The 21703-nt window shown below is 40.2% G+C and overlaps 2 protein-coding genes across 2 annotated transcripts; one reads left to right on the top strand and one right to left on the bottom strand.

Annotated features, from left to right (window-relative positions):
- Window positions 1–1392: 1392 nt before the first annotated feature.
- On the top strand, window positions 1393–1914 carry LOC141008702 (achaete-scute homolog 4-like). The gene has a single exon (XM_073481152.1). It carries the CDS (start codon window positions 1393–1395, stop codon window positions 1912–1914), a length of 522 nt encoding a protein of 173 aa, XP_073337253.1.
- A 3720-nt stretch (window positions 1915–5634) lies between these two features.
- Window positions 5635–8879, bottom strand: LOC141008701 (suppressor APC domain-containing protein 2-like). Its single transcript, XM_073481151.1, has 4 exons — window positions 8781–8879; window positions 6383–6523; window positions 5940–6095; window positions 5635–5724 (listed from the first exon to the last, which is right to left on the bottom strand). The coding sequence occupies exons 1-4, from the start codon at window positions 8877–8879 to the stop codon at window positions 5635–5637; spliced, it is 486 nt and encodes a 161-aa protein (XP_073337252.1).
- Window positions 8880–21703: the final 12824 nt, after the last annotated feature.

Below are 21703 nucleotides of genomic sequence, written 5' to 3'. Positions count from 1 at the left end.
TTATGCGCATGCGCACTTGCGGTAGAGGAATAGAGGAGTATTCGGCTGATCACAGGTCAGTTCTCTGTCCCGATTCACAAAAAGCGGCCGCTCCTCAGGGGCGAGTGAAAAAGTGATCAAAAGAAAAAATGACTATAGTTTAATTATTACTGTTTCTGTTTTGATAATCAGTTGTTGTTGTTGTTGTTGTTGTTGTTGTTGTTTTGTTGTTTTTTTAAATACCTAGGCCCTCTTTCATTTCCAAAATATGATTAAAGGGGTAAGACGAAAACTGTAGACATATTTTGGTTACACAAAATTATGCATTTTTTTAACCACTGTTCTCTAAATTTCACTACTTTTTTCTGTCATATTCTGAATTGTTTCACCTCTTCAGGCTACTAAAAGTCTGTAAAATGAAGCGATCTAAGAAGTTAAGATAGCCTATATTTGTTTATAACTTAACAACTCACATCCATATTAAAAGTACAATATGTAAGCATTTTTGGTTGAAAACATTCAAAACATCACTAACAACATCAACTGAATGTGAAGGAATAACAGTTTTCACATCATGACGTCTATTTGTTGTGTTACATAGCATGGTTAACATGCTAACTAGCTAACCCCTGTCCATTCTGGTCCAAATCTCCTGTCCTAGCTGTGTAAACACCAACACTTCCTTGATGCGAAAAGTAGGACTGCTAGCTGCACGGCTAACTGAGCTAACTAGCTAATGGCAGCTACAGTTGGCAGCAGTTAGCTGTTACTCTTGTGATACACTGCCCCTTATTTGTTGTGTATAAATTCAACAGGTGGCCAATTCTTACATGTTGCACCTTTAAGGCCCATATTAAAAAAAAAGTGCATCCTTGGTTGCAGCTGGTTCCCTTTTTAATGTTTTGCCCCTGCCCCTCAGAAAGCCTGAGCCCGCCACTGCTGTTGTAGGTATAGGCCTATTAATGAAATAAATAGTTTATTAAAATCATAACAGTCAAGTCCGTTATCATACGCCCTTGAAATCTGTCTCACAGTGATATTCATGATAAGAATTTCCTCACAGTGTCGACGGAAGGAACATTATGTAAACAACTTTTATCTTGATGAGAGAGATAAGCTACTGCTGCATCTCCGCCCCGGATCACACCCACCATACCTACAGCCTCAAAAACCCAACGAACAAGCTGTCACACAGATTGACAAAGTCCCGAACAAGAAGTGTCTAGTTTGAAAAGATCACAATCTGTACTTTTAATCACAAAGTGGCGAGATTTAAAAGGAAACCCTTGCGCAAAACACGAGATGATCGTGAGGAAATCCTGACAGGGTGAGTTTCATCATATGGAGCAACATTAATTGCATATATCGTTTAATCTAAATGTTTTATCATTTTGTACTCATAGAGAGGCGCTAATGGAGCCTGTTTCGTATGTCCCCACGCTTGCTCTCCACGGCCTCTCCATGGATAACACCGGAGCGCACTACAAGGATGCGCTCCGACTCGGACTGCCTTTCCACCTGGACGCCGCATACCTCGACCCCGTGCACGGCCAGAGGTTACCCTACACACGGTTCTCCTATTTCCCCTTTCACGGACCCCTCGGCGTATGTGATTACTCCTTCGAGCCTGCGTTCATCCGCAAAAGGAACGAACGGGAGCGGCACCGAGTGCGCTGCGTAAACGAAGGCTACGCGCGGCTCAGAGAGCATCTGCCGCAGGAGCTGGAAGACAAACGACTCAGCAAGGTGGAGACACTGCGGGCGGCTATTGACTATATCAAACACCTGCAGAGCCTGCTGGACTTGAACGCGTCCGGGATGGAGGTGTCACTCGGAGACGCGCGTAACTGTGCGCCGCTGCAGCAGAGGACAGAGTGCAGCAGTGATGGAGAGTCCCAGACTGGCCTCAGTGACAGTGGAGGGAGAGTTTACTAGCTCTCACTTTCTTTCTATGTGATTACTCTGCATTGAGAATGTAAAGAAAGTAAAACATACACATTGACACTATATCCACTGTCTGATTTGATTCTTTGAGCACCAATATCATTTAAAACAAAGAAAATAATTGTGACTATTTGTGGTTGTTGGGCACATCATCTCTTTACACTAAAAGGTGATTTCAGTGTAGGTCTGTCCATCACTTTAGAGATTTGATTTCTAAACAAATATTTTTTGGGGGGGTGTTATATTAAATTCCTCTGAACTCGTAATTGTAACCAAAATTGTGCCTTTAAATGAACAACTTGTGTTGGATTCTCTCATCTCGTTCAATTGCTCTGGTCCTAATGTGACATGTATAGTGTTGAGAGAAGTATTAAGAGTAAAAGCAGTAATACTGAAAAAACTTCACTCCAAATGAAAAGTACAAAATCGTATTTAAGTAAAAGTATTAGAGTTTGATCAGCAAAATACATACGTATCAAAAGTAAACTCTTTGTGCAGTAAAATGTCCCCTGTCACTGTTTAACTATGACAGGCTATATGATGTTTTTGGATTAGTATTACTGCTGCATGTGTATGTAGCATTTCACTGCTGTAGATGTTTAAAGGTCCTATTTTTGAGTAAAGTTTATGTTTGAGTCTCATTGTCAACTCGTCAATAGTGCACTATTGCACCATGAGACTCAAAAATCAACTTTTCTTACAAGGACCTTTAAGAACGAGCTCATTTTACCTACTTTAAATACTGTTGGGTACAACAGTGCATCATCAGGGGTTTAAAACTGTTTATTTAGTTTAAAAGAATCTAATTCATTATCACCAAATCTGGAGATGCATGCTTTGGAAATGAAAGATTGTGATAGTAAAAAAAGAAACAAGTGGCCTAACTAACTCTTTCAGACAAATTAAGTAGTTAAGTAAAAAGTTCAATATTTGCCTTAGTAACTACTCAAGTAAAAAACCGTTGCCTGTAGAATCGTGTTTGCTTCACTGACACAAAATGAGTGAAAAGGCCACAGTTCATACATTGTTTTTCTTAACCTTTTTAATGCACACACCTTCATTATGGTGTTGACTTATGGCTGCAAAATCAGAAAATCTACTGTAATCAAGAGAACAAGATGATGATGGGCCCTTTGTTCTTTCACTTGTAGCAGGAGACGCATAGCTCCAGTACTGCTATCGAAATGTAAAGCAGCCATTTAATCATGTTATTAATCACAGCTCTGATTTTCCTGCCGTGACATATCACCAGTGATGGAATACATCTAAGTACTATTGTTCTTCTATTACTTTGCATGAGTACACTTTTGAGGTAATTGAACTTTACTTGAGTATTTTACTGTATGCTGCTACATACTTCATACAACATCTCAGAGGAAAATCAGAAAAAAGTAACTAATGATTAAGTAATCAGTAACTATTGAAGCTACCTGGTAACTACTCAGTATTATGTATTACCTTACTTGAGGGGGGCACAAAAGGAGTTACTAATGATTAAGTAATCAGTAATTAATGAGTTGTCACTTTGTGCCATGTTGTGTTTTGTTTAGTTATAGCCAGTGGAAGTGAGCATTATATTAACTGGTACAGAAAGCACAGAAATGACATCTCAAACCAAACGTGTCTTTTCAAAAGAAAGTCTCTCTCATTGTTTTTAGTTACCTGAATGCTCTTCAACGACCGCCTACTTACAGCACTATCTGAGGGCTTCCAGGAAGTTTTCCTCTCCTAATATCTTAAGGAATGCATTTATCAGGGAGCCCTCAGCCCCGCAAGAGGAACCTCCAAATAACACCTCCTCCTCTCCGCCTTATTTGTGTGTTTACATTTCCCACCTCCGCCGACCTGCACGGAAACAGCTCGCAATCTGTGATACTCACCAATACCAAAACCACAAATTGCAGGGGAAAAAAGCAAACATGATATTGTATACAAGTAAAAGGGATTTGGTGGGACCAGCAGAGTGCAGCTGAAGTGAACCGTGCTGCCATGGAAGAATGGCATTGACAACCACAAAGGCATGACATACCCATAACAAAAGGTGTTTGGCTGAATTAGACCCAATAATTAGCCAAGTGCTGGTACCCCCGGGCTTGATGGTTCAGTGGCACTCTGAAGATAGAGAACATGAAGCTACTTAAATGAAAGCCTCTGCCATGATGGATGTTTTCTTTCCTGATTCTAATCTGATCCCTGCACGGATTCCTCGCAGGCTTTTTCTCTATTTTACAGGAAAAGTTGTTGTTGATGCACAGGTGTGATTTAATACAAAATACAGCAGAGATGCTCGTCACTTTTTCTGGTTCATTCCAATTTATCTGTGGAGTTACATCACAGGTGGTAAAAACTTTGTGCTCCAAAAAACTGCACTTAACCTTGTTGTCTCAAACCAGCAGATACAACAGAACACCCGTATAGTGCATACTCTCTTCTATCCAACTTATTTACCTTTTTTTGTGTGATGGCTGTAAGCCGCAGAGACACAGGGCCACTATGGCCCTCAGAGTAAACACACACTTACAGACAATTACTCCAACATTGACTTTGTGGGAACGAAGAAACGAAACAAGATTCTGAATCAGGACATGAAGCATAAAAAATGAAAACATGCTGAAAGAATAAAGCAGAATAATCAAGCAAAGTGCAATGAAGATGAAAAACTAAAGTGACATGACCAGACAACATGTGTATGGGTGTCAGACAGATATCTTATGTACAAGAGATACCAAATGCTTGCTCATGTTTTATGCTGTCTGAATGGCTACAGATTTGTGCAGCTTAGGAGGGAGGGTTCCTGCAAACATGCACGATGACTCGGCGAGATAAAGTTTATCAGCTGAAGTCAGATCAGTGCGGGACCACCGTGAGAGGCTGCTGCGACGTGTCGAGACAGAGAGCCCACATTCAGAGACGGAAGCGGAACAACTGTGGGTAACAGGACACACAGTGATGCAGGAGTGTCCGCTGCATGCTGCAGGAAAAAAACACTGTTGCACTTCAGCTTAAAAGTTTAAAAATGTTCATCAGCATATCTTGCATTTGAGATTCATTTTTTTTTTAATAAAAATATAAATTTTGCATCTCAGCACTGCCAGTAGATACGTAAGTAATAAGCCAATCACATTTTCATTTCCCTGAGGGAATCCATGCAAATGAACATATTTTATAAACCGATCAAATGTTTTGAATGTAAACTTTTAGTTAAACAGAAGGGAGAGAAAAGAATTATAAAGTAGCATTAAAATGGAAATACTTAGCTCATTTCTACCACGCGTATTATTCTGTATTGTAAGGTGTTTCTATTTTTTGTCTACCCTTGCACCTCTTTCAAGAATATACTGTACTTAAAAGCTGACAAACTTAAGCTTTTTGCTAATGTAATAAAATCCAACATTATTATGACTATCAGTATTACATCCACAGGACATAAGATTAAGGCAGCTGATGCTAATGGGAAGTTATTTCATGTCACATGATGACAGCAGGGATTGGCTTTGATAACATCAGTTACTGACTCATGACAGTAATAATGACATGTCAGTCAGGTTTTTCAACTAAGTTTGTTTTGAACAGAAAACAGAAACAAGCAATGCATCTTTAACTGCCATTTATTCATTTAAATACATATTTACAAGTGGATGAAAGTTAGCAATTGTGTCACATTAAGTGAAATGTAGTACAGTTCATGTATCTGCCTGTGTGTGTAATCAATCAACGGGTCTGCAGTTCATCCAGCTGTTCGAGGAGAGCGTCTTTTTCCAGCTCCAACTTGGAGATCCGACGATTCTTGTCACTCACCTCCTGTCAAAGGAAAAAAATAGAAGTAAATTACCACGGTCTTATCATACAGACACAAACACACTTATCTATCAAGAGTTGTGGAGAATGTAAACAAAAGCATCACCTGTTTGAGGAAAGAGGAAAACAATAATTCCAGTAGACTCATCCAAAAAGAAATAAAGGCAAAGTAGGACTTATATTATTAAGGAACTATTTAAAATGCTCTGTTTTCTTACCCGAGTCAGTACTGTGTTGTGCCATCGGAGGTCGCTGTCTGCCACCGCCTCAGGTAGAGAAGGGATACTGGTGCTGGTGACATTGGGCTCGCTCATCACCGAGCCCAGGGAGCCGTTCACCCGCTGGATAAGAGACCTGAGAAGGCAGGAACGAGCCTGCAGAGACACAGAAATATGGCTGTTTAGCCATCAGCTAATAATTGTCAAAGGCTATTGTTAATTCTTCATCATTTAGTCTTTTCATAAACTATATTTCTCAACCTGTCCCACCTGCATCCATGACAAGTAAGTCTTTAGAAACCCTTAAGGAGCTAAAAGGTTGGTGTTTGGATGTATAAGTGCCACAGCTAGATAGCCAATTAGTTTGTGTTCAATGCAACATGTATTGAATTATGTGTTGTAAAGTTCTATACCTCTGCTGCCCCTTCCAGGCTGCAGCAGACCCCACTTTGGGCCTCGATGCTGTCCTGCCTGGCCCTGTTCTCCTCCAGCTTCTGGAGGTACCATAGACGAGTCTTCTCCAGGATCTCCAGACCGGACCACAGAGCGTCCTTCTCCTTCTCTAGATCCTTCATACGCTTAATCTGAGATGGGAAGAACATATCTCGTTCACGTAAATGGACAAAAACATTGAACTTTAAGTTGTGATTTATAGCCTAAACTGAAATTCTCCTTCATGGGTGTCAAGCAGGAACACCTTTGGGCCGGGATACCGATAAAATTCATAAATGTGATGGCTGAAGCGGAAAAGTGCCCACAAATATGATGTTCAGTTTCAATGGGTATATGTGTGTGTTTACCGGGGGGGCTGACAAACAGGTTCGACCACCAACCACCAACCACCAACCACCAGCCTGATGTAAAGCAGCGTGATCGGCCTGTTGTCTTCCAGAGGCCCCAAGGCTTTGTTTACATGAGCGGAGCCAATCTACAGAGCAGCAGGAGGCCTTTAGTTCTATTGTCTACACTCAGTTGGACCACATGCACTTTAAATGGGCTCCAGCAGAGCTAACAGTACTACAACAGCCAGGAGATCATAATATATGACGGTGGTTATCCACCTACGGTGTCATGAGGTCAGGAAATCACTAATTAAGGAGGTCAACAACGAGATGGATTAGGGGGACATTAGAAACTCATGATACTAATGTAACAATGAGTTTGATTACTTAAATTTTATATTATTAATTTAAAAACTCTACTGATTTGTATAACGTCACACTAAAATGTATTGCTGTTAGTTTTATGTCTGGTCGACAGCTGCCTTCGTGATGATGTACAGTTAATAATATGATTCACACTCAGTGGAAAGCTGGTTATATTGTGCGTTTAACAGGAAGCTGTGAGGGTCAGACTTGACATGTGGGAATGTGTCAGTGGGATGACTGCAGCCGGGCTACCTCCAAAACAACACTCAGACATGGAGCGAAGAGTTTAGGAAAAACTGACTGAAAACACAGCAGCTCTGCAAGCTTTTCAGTTAAATGTCCAGTATGAGAAGCAAACGCACATTCACGTACGCCATGGATAGGTTGCCAGTTCATCCCCTTTCTTTTTGGCGTCTGTTACATATTTTTGTGGGGAGTGGTTTAATGCCAAAATTAATGGCTGCAGTTCTGTTGTCAATGAACTTTGGCACTCCTTCCATCATAAAACATCATTAAGCAAGAATTCAGGAACTACTTTAAATGCTGTTGTTTAACGTGACACCATAATAGAAATATATGTGTGTATATATGCTCAGTGGCCACTTTATTAGGTTCACCTGTACAGTCTCATGAAGTCCAATACAAGTGCTCTGCCATAAAGTCTTCTTTTATCATGCCCATGTTCAGTTGTTTTTTTTACACTGTTATAAAGGTGTTATTCCAGTCATATGTTTAATATTGAGGCTGTAGTGATGGTCGTAATGGATAACAGTATATTCACAGGTGTTTCTAACACTCTGTCGCCCTCATGTATATAAATGGGAAGGACCAAAAAATAGAAACAGCGCTTAATATAATGCAGTCCAGCACACAGTGATGCATAAGCTACCAAACGTCATTCTTGAGTAAAAATAAAGATGAAGAAGATTAAATTATGTTAAATGTGATGTTAAATATACTTAAGTATGAGAAGTACAAGTAAAAGTAAATAATACATATATTTACATGTGTGTAATTACTGTATTCTATGGGTCGACTGATTACCCGAATATCTGATCCAATGTTCAGTATTTTTCTGATACTGAATGTGTCTTTTTGTTTGTTTGTTTTCTCTAAATCTGACTGCCAACATTTTTTATTAAGAATGTTTTTACTGTATGTGAGTACGTAATCCCAAAAGCAACTAGTCACTAAAGTTATCAAATAAATGTTGTTGAAAGTATAATATTTACCTTCAAACTGTAGTGGAGTGGAAGTATAAAGTGTAAAAAGTTCTCAAAGAAAGTACAAGTACCTCAAAACTGCACTTAAGTACATTTACTTAGTTACATTCCATCACATTAAATGTTTGGGAAATGGTGCCAAATGACTCAAAATAGACACTTGAATCATTCATTCCTTCCGGAGGAGTAGGAAAGGTCACACAATGTGCCTTGTGCCAAACTGGTGACACCAACCTAGACTTGACAAGCAGTAAATGTTTAACTTTAAGTAATGAGTCACATGTTTGGAAGAAACCACTTTGTCTTCCTTGACAGAAAACGTACAGTTAGGATATACTACAGCCATGTTGTGCTGAAAACTGGGAAACAATGAGTATGAGTATGCACGGCAGCTGTTAAGAATCACAAACACACTTATGACTGGACTGATTAGGATCGAAAACACACACACACACCAGCTCCCTCCTCACCCATAGGTAGAAGCGTAGAGCGTCCAGGCTGTAGAGGTTTGTCCTGAGGGGGATGATCACAACGGTGTAGGAGCCAGAGCCGGAGGGACGACAGGCCATGGAGAGGAGATCAGTCACTACTACTAGTGCCCCATACAGCTGGCTGCACAACAAACAACAAAACACAGCTAGCTCTCCACCGGCTGACTCAGAATAATACCAGAGAGACAGAGAGAGAATGAGAGAGTGTGTGTGTGTGTGTGTGTGAGGGAGAGAGAGAGAAGGCAGGAGTGGAAAAAAGCAGCACGATACACAGGCACAGACAGCATGGTGCCCCCAGGGCGAGGTAATGAAAAATTCCACATGTCACTGCCATGACTGGTTAATCGACATCCAGTGACACTGAGTCAAAGAGAGAGAGAGAGAGAGAGAGAGAGAGAGAGAGATGGGGTGGATGGGAGGTGAAACTGGCAGAACAGGAGCAAATAATGGAGAAAAAAACAATAGTGAAAAGGGCAGGAAACATGAAGATGGAGGTGTGGATGGAGGAGGATACAGGTGTGATCAGCCTCGAAAAACCTTGTTCATCCTAAATCTCAGCTGTACAAGCAGGATAGCCTCGATCTCACACACTTTGAGAGTGTTTCTCTGCTCAAAGGACTGGCAGATTTTTCTTGGCATCATGTCACCCTGCAGCTGAAGCGTAAACATGATGTTCCTCTGCTGCTGCTGCTGAATGAAATGTGATTTATGGTTTCAGGTGAGCACTCTGTTCCGACATGCTCCCAGGAATGTGATATAACCTGGAGAGGATCCGTGCCAGCGCAGAGGCGTGGACGGCTGTATAGCTGTTATAAGACAAACAAGCAGAGCAGTCGAACAAACTCCAGTGGAGAACTGATGGATTTGAGCTTCGCTGCAGTGACATGAACGTTGTTACTATGAGCGCTCAGCTGTTCAGCTGGTCAATGCCAGCACAGAAAATCAGTGACACATGATTTATATTACTGCCTCGGGCCAAACTGGCTGCAGGGAAATCAACAGTAACACTGTGGGAAGGATGTTTAGTGTACTGTGATTTGTGTGATTGTGTTTTTTGACTCTTTAGACATTTCATTTTATTCTCTTTGTGTTTTATTTGTTCAGTTTTTACTGTAATGGACTTTGTAACTGTTTTGTAAAGATGATGAATAAATAAAGTTTATATTATTATAATATATTATCATCATTTTTTATAAAATTGGCAACTTATTTTGCTAAATGAATGAATTATCAGAAAAATGTGCTTAAATGTGTGTAAAAGTACTCATAATGCAGAAAGATTGTCATATATTTGAACTCATTATTCAATTGTTAATAGTGATGCATCAATGTGTAAGCAGTATTTTATTATTTGTGATTGAGGAGCAGCTATATTAACAATTTTAGACACTTTAAAAGCCAAGTCCAGTGACAACAGGGTCAAGGGTCACAAGAATGTCTGAGAGGTCATGAGATGATTTATGAGGTAGGAAAATATTAACTAAAATTATCAACAGGATATAAAGAAATTGCAGTTTTGACATTAGGACGTCTATAAATTGTATTGCAAAGTTACTGACTGAAGTTAGCATGCTAACCAGCTAGCCCCGGCACGTCCAAAGCTCTTGTGGTAGTAAAGTAAAAAACACCATCACTACCCTGGTGCTCCAAGCTCCCAGTCTGGACCACTAGATGCACAACCAAATGAGCTAACTAGCTAACGTCAGCTACAGGTAGAGATTACGCTGGTGATATGCTGCCACCTGCTTGTTTAGAGTGTAGATATGACAGGTGGCAAATTCTTACATATAGCACCTTTAATAAAACAAACTAAAGGTTTTTGAAGTTGCCTATGATCTTTATGCTTTATTTGTGAAATGACTTTTCCTTATAAGATCTCAAACATTTTTCGAATGAAACCATCTGATGATTTTAGAGGGTAAATATCACTGCTAACAACTCATGGGCCCCAACATTCATTTTCTTTATAAGGGGTCAGTAACCAACATGGGTATATATCTAGTTAAGCAAGTGCATACTATGAACAGTGTCGTACGTGCTGGCATTTCTTTCTTACCCATTTTCTCCGTCCACTGGCTTAATCCTTAAAACTAAATCAGTTAGTAGATGGTAATACATTCTGTCCAGTTAAACAACAAGTCTATGAATAGATCTATTTGCAATTCTAAACACAAAGTCAGTCTTTCCATGACATACATATTCCATGTCGTATTTAAACGTTTTCATTCTTGGTACCTCCAGATGGAGCTATTCCCTCGTCAACGTTTGTTTCTGGCTTCCTAACAGTCAGACTCTCATCAGATGTTTACCTGCAGTCTTTGTAAGATTACACAGTCAATAAACTTGAATACATAACTAATAAATCAAATGGAGCGGTGGTTTTAAATATGGCCTCTGGGCATTTGTGAATTTCTCGACAACGAGGTCAAATTTCAGAGCATTCTTGAAATATGTGATAGTGGTTAGTGTCATTAGAGCAACACAATCTCCAGACACTTCAGCATCTTTTCTGCACAGAGGCAATTCATTATATGCTTCCAGCCAAATTTCCTCCATGTTTAGCTTTGAGATGTCTTCAGCTGGAATTTACAGATGTCCTCCCAATCTTTACCATTCCCCTTTTAACCCCCTTTATTACTCACTCATTTGATTATTGGAGACATTATTCTGGACATCTTTAATATGGTACTATATTGTATTTCTAAAATCAAGTCTAAAAATTCAGAATTTCAGTCATCAAATTTGACTTTTCTTTTCTCTTTTGTGAGTCCTCCAACTTCAACAGGATCTAAAATGCATCAGTACTCTTAAGCTCTCACTACACTGCTTAGAGGGATGTACATACATACAGTACATACTGTATTTTGGTTGTACAGAGGGTGTGGCCGAGTCTGTTTCTCCTGACAACAGACATCTTAACAGACCTCCCTGTCTGACGCCATCAACACGGGGCCCTCCCATATATCACACCCACTGAATCATCACACAGCTGTACAGTAAAACCCAAGAAACACAATTTTGGATATTTTTTTTTATATTTGACTTGAAACTTGTATATCTTCACATGTAATTGCATGGTTACTCTCTGTGTCCCTGACTGTCTGGCTGCAGTCCTGCTTGATCACCAGCAGAGAGCACCACAAGTACACATCGCCTGCTGGAGCTATGGATCATACTGAGAGCTGACATTTTGTGACTCTTCATGATGTCCTCATTAGAGCGAGAAGTTGTAGCTCTTATGGAAAGCACTAGATGGCGCAGCACAATGAAGATACAGAGAACTGAACGTTCCTCAAAAGTGTGTCAACTGTTTTCAACCTGCGCCCTATGCTGTAATGTGCTTTTGTTAGGTTGGGCTTGCAAAAAGAAAAAGAATGACCTACATTAAATCGTTAACATGCTTATTCGACCATTTCTACACAAAAGATGACTCTGTGAAGTCACTTTTACGCAACAAATGTTTACATTACATACTGTAGGTATTCCCTGAATCTAAAAAAAGCTGTTTTTCTGTAGTATTCTCATGTCAGATCAGTTAGCCCTGAAGCTTCAGCAGTTGGATTAAAACATGGGATTACACAGCCGTGACTCTGTGTACTCCAGCATCTCTGAGGAGCCTGCAGGGAACCCATGACCCCCCATGTTACATCATGAGACACATGATTCTCCCCAGAATGAAGCCTAAAGCTCCACATGAGCTCATGTTTACATGAACATGATGTGTTTTCCACTGCAATTTCTTATTTTCAGCCTCTTACAGCGCTCAGGGAGTTAACACTGAGGTAAAGAGAGAATTTGAGATAACAATACAACCAGAGGCCTCTTAAAAGCAAGAAGTCAGCTCCTATTTTCGTTGTTATCACACAGATGCAACATGCCAGATCATGATGAGTTTCACTGTGGGCCCCTAAAGGGGGAAGTCCATTTTATCACACATACGAGTGTAAAAATATATGAATACAAGCTACATTTCACACATGTATTCACACTTGTGGGTTGTTAAGGTGCACACACACACAAGTCTATACACACACACACACACACACACACACACACACACACACACACACACACACACACACAAACAACACCAGTGACCCACTTTCCCTCTACACTGACTCTTGTAGTCACTACTACTACTTTGCGGCCGAGAGTGGGCCCCTAGTTGCTTCCTGTCTCACTCCCTCGTACGCACACACGTACACTTTGACACACACATATTTGTTGAGGATCTCTCGCTGTCACTGCTGCTTTCGTACTCACTTATGAAACCACTCAGAGTGAAAATGGACACACACACACACAAGCAGCTAGAGGAGTGGCATACAGAAAGTGTGTGGTGAGGCTCAGCCAGGCAGGAATGAGACGTTTTTCCGGGCGCTCCCTTTCGCCTCTCCAGCCCACGCCAGCACCGGTCACTCAGGGCTCACTGTTCCAGATCATAGCTGCAAGGAATCTGATCCAGATATTTAACCCCCATCCCCATACACGCTCGGTTCAATCAGGAATGAAAGAGCTGCATCTCTTCCCACCCTCATTAGAGTGTGACACTCTGCCTGTTGTCCTGAGAACCAAATCAGAGCAACAGATTAAGGGAAATGCACAAACAACACAAGTGAGACTGAACAACACTGAAGGCATTCATGTCGAAGATACTATAGTATGTTATGCAACACTTAAATTCTTGCATAAATACAGGAACTGAAATCTCAAATTGAGATGGCAATGTAGAAACACATCTGAGGGTTTGAGAGCCGATAAGAAGTTTTTTTTAATTTTTTTACCTTTCTCAAATTTTACATCTTTTCTTATGACATACTAGATAGTTTCAGAGATAGTTCAGGTCTCTGAGAGATGAAAATCTGAGATTACAAGGCAAAATGTCTCAAACTGCTCACAACTCTCAGGCTTATACAACCTGATTCATTTTAAGGGGTCAGACGCAGAAAAACAGTTGGGAACATTTGCTCTATACTGCCTTACAAAGGCTAACCGCAGTAACTACGCTAACTATGAAACTGAGAAAAATGGCTTCAAAGATTTTTGACTGTCCAGCCAATGGTGTAATAGGTAGAACCGCAGTTATGTTCTTATTAAATACGTATTCTTCAAGCAATTTTCAATTTGTCTTAAAAATCATGACCAATTATTCAGATACTGCACTCACTGCATACTATCTTTGTATTACCTGAAAAAAGATATACTGTATGTAGTGAAATGGCAAAGTGCAGTAACTCCACTCACTTCAGTTTGCCATGGTTTTGGCTGGATTTGGATCACAGCAGTTTTTACATCGCTTTTTCTTGAAGAAAAATTGAACTTGAAGAGCTGAGACAACCCGGTACAGATGTTATTGTCATAAATTGTGAAATTAAAGGATGAACTACAGTGATTTAGCATTGTGTTGGGGGACTGACAAGAGACAGATTAAAGAAAACAAGGTTAGAATTGAAGAACCAGAGGCCCAGATATCCTGGATTTTGGTTCCTTGCATGGGTTAAATTCCCAAAAAACACAGGATCCTACGTTTCCCATGATGCAACTCAAATGTGTATTTATATGAATCCTGTCTACCTCTTAAAGGTGCAATATGTAAGAACTGGCCAACTGTTGAATAGCTACTGTTCGCTTGTTAGCTCAGGCGGCTAGCCACAATACTGGGGGAGTGTTGGCGTTTACACCGCTAGCACATGAAGCATTGAACAACTGCGAGAAAGGGGGTTTCAGGCTCGGGGCTAGCTTGTTAGCATGCTAACTTCAATAGATATCTCTGCAACACAGTACATAGACCTCCTTTACATTCATTTCTTCACATTCTGTTGATAATTTTAGTGTTTTTTTAACTAAGATTCTTAAATAATTATCATAGATTGACATCATTCTGACATATTATGAGCTATTTTTCAAACGTCTTCCTCCAGAGCCACAGAGGACATCATACGACTGTCATTGCAGAGTGTGTACCACGTTTTGAGGAAAATAAACTGAACTTCATGTGTACATTGATGGCATGTCCTTCTCAAATAGGAGCATGTGAGGACTCCATGTAGAATGGGCCACTGTTGCATACCTTTACCCAGCTGGCCTCGTTACCATTAATACCATGGGCCCCCCGACACAGGGACTCCAACAAGAAACCAAACAAGCCTCCCCTTACCTCACCCTTTATCGCTCTTTTCCAGTGGTAGAAAGTAACTAAGGACAATTTACTCAAATACTGCTTTTCTTTTCTTAAATTGCGGCAAACATTTTGAGCTTTTAGCAGCCGGACAAAAACAACAGAGCAGTGTTGATACTCAGTTAAGTAAAGGATCTCAATACTTCCTCCACTACTGCTCTTTTTAAAGACATGTCTCGTCATCCTGAGGTTTCTGCTCAACCCAGTCAGGCTTCACTGCTCAACATCAGAAATCTGGCAACAGATATATTGTCATGGTCGGGTGAAAAGTTGGTATCTCCTTTTGATCAATTTACTTAGAAAGGAGAATCAACCACACTGTGATCAGTCAACTTAAAAAAACAGCCAACCTTGGACAAAAGAGATTTTAATCCACAAATGTCAAACAGATACAGCCGATTGTTAGCAGATACTCTATCTGATAGTAACAGGTGTTAAACATAAGTATCAGATTTTTCGTGAAAAAAAAGTTAATATATGAGGGTTTCTGCTCAACGTCCTTATAGTTTAAGACAACAACATTGAGATCATTGGTTGCAGGCCAGGTAACACAATCACACACACACAATCACTCAATCCCTCATTCATTTATCCTCCCATCCAGCCAGTCACGCACACACAAACTCACAAATATGTTCCGTGCCCTCTCCTTTCTCCTTCTCTCGCAAACACGCACATATTGTCACGCTCATGCGCAGCCCAATACGGCAAGGCCGGTGCCAGATGCAAACCAGATGTTCCCCCAGATGTAGATAAGGGCGAAAAACACATCAGCTGAAGCACACCACCTTTTCACCTCAGCTGGATGGAGCAGAAACAGATGCTGGACGCAGCCCTCCTGGAGTTATGAATGGCAGATACAGTACATGTTTTTTACAGTTAAACTGCATTGAAAATAAGCGCAGAAATAATATTAGGGGAGAAAGCGGAATTTGTTGAATTTTGAGGGGAAGAGTTTTGCCCTTTTTTGGTCAAAATAAACATATTTTTGGTAGATTTTTACGTAATGTTTCATTTTTTGGGCATTTCTTTCTCTCTTTAGTTTTGACATTGAACTCGGCTCAAAGTCACCCCAGCAAAACCAAAACAAGCCCCCCCCGCCCCCAGACACACATGCATGGACGAAAACAAAGGATCGATTTACACCCGCCTCGTCCCACCCTTCAACCCCTCCTCCTCCTCCTCCCCACGCCCACAAACGCACACCACAAAAAAACAATATTTGACAGAGCATGATGTTATCGCCTCAAAACACAGACATGCTTTACATTTACAGACAAATCCTACCATGCGCAGACTCAGACCACTCAGGCCACAACTGCTCAAAGAAAATAAATCCGAGACCCCAATCTGTACGTTACACCAGTAACCCCCCAGGCCAGCCCCTGAGGACCCCCCTCCCAAAAACAAACACAGTGAGTCAGGATCTCCTTGGGCACATTTCATCTTAAACCCGTTCACCCTGACATGCTAGCTCCCCTGGTGAACCCCTGACAATATCCAGCTGCCAGCGAGCTGCCTCGCACTCCCTGCACCCCAAATTTCTGCAGACGCTAACCTAGAAAACACACACACACACACGTATGAAATCAGAGTATGGCTCACTCCTCATCCTTCCCCCCACAAACCCCACCTGTGGCCTCCACAGCTGGGCGAACGCTCTGATGGAAACCCCTCCTCCTTACGTATGGAGAGTGTGACTTAATTTTCGGGTTCACTGCCGTTTCTAATTCCTCTGTTTACCTCAATACTCCCCCATCGCCTCCACAGAGTACAAAGATCCCAAATTTAGTTTACACCCCACACATGGCTTGCATTTGAAGATAAGAAACAGCACAATCAGCTGCATTGTGTACACAAGCCTGGATGATAAATTGCTCCCCGCACAGTACTTACAGTAGCAGCATATAGCAGTGAGATTGGAGTAAGGTCAAACAATAACTACGTTAGACAAATGCTGTTTGTATAGGCTATATTTCAGTGTTTAGTAAGATTCTGCTACACATTTGAATACAGTCATTAAGAGTTAGAGTATGTAACATTTCTACATTAAAATTCATCAAAATGACGAGAATTTTGTTGTATATTTTGTTGAGTTGTGATCTTACATTGCCCAAATGTTTCCAACAATGTCCAAACCCAGAGGACTCATAATTTAGATGTCAGAGGATCAACAAAGTCATTAGGATACATCATCTGGGAACCATGAAAGTATGTACAAATGTTTTCACAATGTAGACGTGGCAATTTTATTGGATAAGTGAAAACTTTGACCTAATAATGGTGCTCGAGGAAAAGTTAAGGGAATCACCAAAGTTACTGGGATTCATCCTCTGGGGACCATGAATTCTAGGAAAATCCACTGAATAATTGTCAAAATATTTAAGTTGAATACAAAAAATGTCATACTCTGAATGTCAACATCTTAATTTATTAGGAATCATCCCCTGGGGACCGTGAATGTTCTCACAAAGTTGTTGAGTTATCTTGGTCTGAACCAAAGTGTTGGACCGACCCACAGACTTTGCCATCCCTTGAAACATGTGGCTAAAGATGTAGGCTAAACTGTTGTGGCCTACAGATGTCCTTTGCTAATGTTCTGCACAGCTTGTTTTGGGTTAGATCTCAATCTACTGAATATATGTTTGTATGTACACATGTTCATGTATGTGTGTGACCTGCTTGGAGGTGACCAGTGGTGAAATCACCATTTAGTGTAGAGCTCCGAAAGCTTGCCTGAATGATGCACACACACTGTTTCGTTCTCTTTGACTTGCTTGAATTTTGACATTTCCCATGCCACGTTTCTACATCAAGTCTCTCTTGTTCTCCCAGCTTTTAATTTGTTGTGGTATGTCAGTAAATTGTGACTGACGTAAATGATTGACTGTCTGTGGTATCCTCTTCTCAGTATTTGCTGCCACAGTTAAAAGGCAGAAGGATGTGGAAACCCCCGCACTGCACCTGTGAACCAACAACTTCCTCTCTTCTGTCTTCTGCTCTGTTCTCTCCAACTAGGACTTCCTGCTGAAATGAGACAGGGTACACACTGTACATCCACTTCTTGTTCCATTCATTAACTCAAACTCTCAGTTTTAAAGTTCAATGACCTCAGACCTGTAGCTAACTGAAATATCGGTCTCATCTGGAGTGAAACCAAAGAGGATCTTACTCTCAAAACAACAAAGTGATGCAGTAAGTAGTATTACTTGTGATATGACATTAGGTGTTTTACTGTACCACATACTGTCTGATTGATCACAATGATGCCACACATTGGTTTGTGGACTACCACCTCAAAGCCTTGAGTGTAGCATTATGGCCTTTGCCATCTTGTTTTTGGAAGTAGCTACATTTGGATACGAGCTTTGGATCTGATCGCCAACATGAGGACGTGCCATAGTAGTTGACTTGAAAACTTAAAAAATGTAGGTTTAAGGAACTTTAATAGAATAATCTGGTGATGGTTTATGAATCAATACTTCAACATCTACCTTCAATTAGTCTTTAAGCCTAGTTCATTTTCTGACATTGTGGTTTATTTGTTGTGAAGTCTGTTGTGAGAAGGCCACACTCACACTACATACATTTGTATCACACTGCCTGTGGTTGTAGGATATAGGTATGGTCAGCTTCCTAACAGCTTCTCTGTTGTGTCCTTTGTGTGTTTTACGCCCCGGTGAATCAGTAACATTTGAATGAAAAGAGGTGAGTTGATTTTTTTTACACTAGCACAAGACCCACCGTGACAATTCCCCAGCACATCGTCTTCTGACCCGAGTCACATTGTAACTGTGTGACTGTTGTTTGACAGGCACACTAATGTATTCAAAGGGCGCTGACCGTGGAAGGGAAGACAATGGGCTTAATGACTGCGTTGTTAAATGTTACATACAGCGCAGGATTAAGGGCTGGAGATGGGGGAGGCACACCAAAACACACACAACACTGTAGACAACAAGAAGAGGATTAGGAATTTAATGTGGAACAATAAGCTGACTGTAAATACAGGTCAGAGAGCTGACACAACAGTGAGGGGATCATGCTGCTGAGGACTCATTGTCTGCTCACCAACCCTCAAATATGACAGTGTATAAAGCCCACTTGACACACAGATTAGTAGAGCACTGGGGAACTGGGCCACAACCCTAATTGACTATTATGTATCACGATGGGAGGGACCTAAAATAACTCAGCATGTAGACAAACAATAAGTTTTTGTGCTGACAATATGATGTCAATGATGGGGCACATGATCCATTTATCATCACATCTAGGGCTGCAACTAATGATTATTTTCATGATCGATTAATTTGCTGATTATTTAGGTGATTAACTGATCCAACTAACAGTCCAAAACAAAAATGGCAGCAAATCCTTACATTTTAAAAGCTGAAATCAGTGACTGTTTGACATTTTTGTTTGAGAAGTGACTGAAACTACTACAGTGATTTTCAAAAAAGTTGGCAATCGATTTTGTTCAGATGGACTGATGGATTCATTGACTTATCGTTGCAGCTCTATTCACATCTTTTGTTAAAATAAAGGGACAGTGGGGAAATTATTAGTGGGGTCAGTTTGGAGAAACAGCAGATGTGGATCTTTATAATTAGTGGTGATTGAACAGTATCACTGGAAAGAGTGTACCTGTTTTTTGTGTTGATCAAACACCATCCATATCCCAATAATTGTCAAAATGTTCCTTACGCTCAAGTTAATTAAGTCTTAGATTGAGATTTATGGACTTGCATGAAACTCTAACTCACGTGGATGCACTTGTTCTGTTTGCTCTGAGCTGCCTTGAACTTTTGCAAAGCTCTTCCAAGAAAATAGCCTCCTCTAATCAAGAAACATTCCACAGTGGTGACATAATGACTTCTAAGCCGCCACACTGCTGTCACACAGAGCGCACACAAACAATGGCCTTCACCATGGCTGCTACCTACTTTGACTTATTAATGCAGAGCATCTGATAAAACACTTGCAGAAACTTTGCTCTCATTTGAAGTGTCTGACTGGCATCAGTCGAATGAGGCCAGCCAGGCACTGACTAATGTGTAAAAATAGTAAGTATGTGTTTGAAACCTGGAACAACCTTCCTGAATGAGGGGTGTTGGTCGGCGCGCTCAAATGACTCCCATATTGTGTCACTGAAAAGCTAGGCAACAATAAGGCTGTGGCCCACGTAACACGCTGTAACAGAGAGCCTATGTAATAATAAGAAACAGGAGAATCTATTTGTCAATTTCAATAGAAAGGAAGAGCCTGCAGTATTTCGTAATAGTTAAGGAAAGAAAGAAATGTGTCATAATAGGTGTAGGATGAGTTATGGGAGGCATAACATGATGTAATAATGAAAGGCAACCGAGCGGGAATTTAAGAATTGGAAAAAACTGAATTAAAAGCAAAAAAAAGTGTTGTGAAGTGAAACTGAATGCTCATGGTGATTAAAGGGATCGATAATCTGCTTTTTACACATGGGAAAATTAGATAAATGCCCCCATTGTTACTTTAATGTGAGCAGTCAAGCAATTAATCTGCTAATTAATCCTTTATTTAATTGATTAATCACGGACAAATCAGTGATAAATGGCTATCACAGGTTTCACAACTAAAATTGGCATACTTAAGTGATCATTTTTATTTGGCTAAGAGTCCAAAACTCCAAGATAAGCAGTTTAATGCTAAAAAAAAAAAAAAAAGTCTCAGCAAATCTTCAAATTTGAGAAACTGGAACTGAGGAATGTTTGGTGATTTTGCTTAAAGGTTAACTCCACTAATTTACACATTAAAGTGTGTTTGCAGGTCTTAGTTAATATTAGTACTACTTTGTATGTGAAAAAAAGTAGTGTAAAGCCTTTTGTGGCTCCAGAAGAAGCTGTATGTAATCTGATAAATCAGTCACCCAGTGGCTAAATTGCATTGTGGGTAAAGTAGGTGGCATAAAAAAGGTCATATGTTCAGTTTTGCTCTAGTGATTTTGTTTTTAAACTGTCCATAATGAGTCCATCAGTGTTATAGGAGTGCAATGTTAGCTCGCATTACCCACAATGCAACTAAGCCACTGAGTGACATCACTGGTTGCAATTAATCAGATTACATTCAGCTTCCACAATACTAATTATACTAATTTTTTCCACATATGTTGCAGTACTCCCCAAGACCTGTAAACACACTTTAATGTGTAAAAGTAGTGGAGTTACCCTTTAAAACCCCTGATTTTAATCTCAGTTGTTGCAGATTTATTTTCTGCTGATCAACTATTTGCCTTAGCTCTATTACTTTTATCTAAACATCAGAATAGTGCTTTTATTTGTGGACTTTAATCCAGGTAGCTGTAAAATACCAAGGTACATTAAACAAGAAACAGTAAATATGTCATAAAATGTGTAAAATAAGATTATTGTGTTTTTAATTTGGGATAACATCAAATTAGTTTTATTTCTTGATCAATAAAGATTAGTTTCCATGTGTCTTAATTTGATTCTGATTTAACATTACAAGATGAGTCAATAAAGAGGTCAAGAAGTCAGAAACTTTTTACAGTAAGGAAGTGAGAAGCAGCATTGTGTACTCCTCACCTCCTTACTTCATTAGTAACCAAATGTAAGTGATCATGGCATCCATGTGGCTTCCAGTGCCTCTTTCCACTTCATAAACCTGAAAATATACATCCACATGTGGATGTGGGAAATTTGCGGGAAAAGTAGAAATGGGGCTGTCT

This window comes from Pagrus major, chromosome 14 (assembly GCF_040436345.1).
Source record: "Pagrus major chromosome 14, Pma_NU_1.0".
In the NCBI taxonomy this organism is placed as follows: Eukaryota; Metazoa; Chordata; class Actinopteri; order Spariformes; family Sparidae; genus Pagrus; species Pagrus major.
This window is presented reverse-complemented; position numbering and strand designations above follow the sequence as displayed.

Bases quoted from the DNA above. Each gene is read 5' to 3' on its own strand.
- LOC141008702 (XM_073481152.1), top strand. From the start codon at position 1,393: ATGGAGCCTGTTTCGTATGTCCCCACGCTTGCTCTCCACGGCCTCTCC.
- LOC141008701 (XM_073481151.1), bottom strand. From the start codon at position 8,879: ATGGCCTGTCGTCCCTCCGGCTCTGGCTCCTACACCGTTGTGATCATC. The intron at 6,524-8,780 runs GTGAGGAGGGAG...TTCCCATCTCAG, and splicing joins CTCTACGCTTCTACCTATGG to ATTAAGCGTATGAAGGATCT. The intron at 5,725-5,939 runs GTAAGAAAACAG...TTCCTTTGACAG, and splicing joins ACAACACAGTACTGACTCGG to GAGGTGAGTGACAAGAATCG.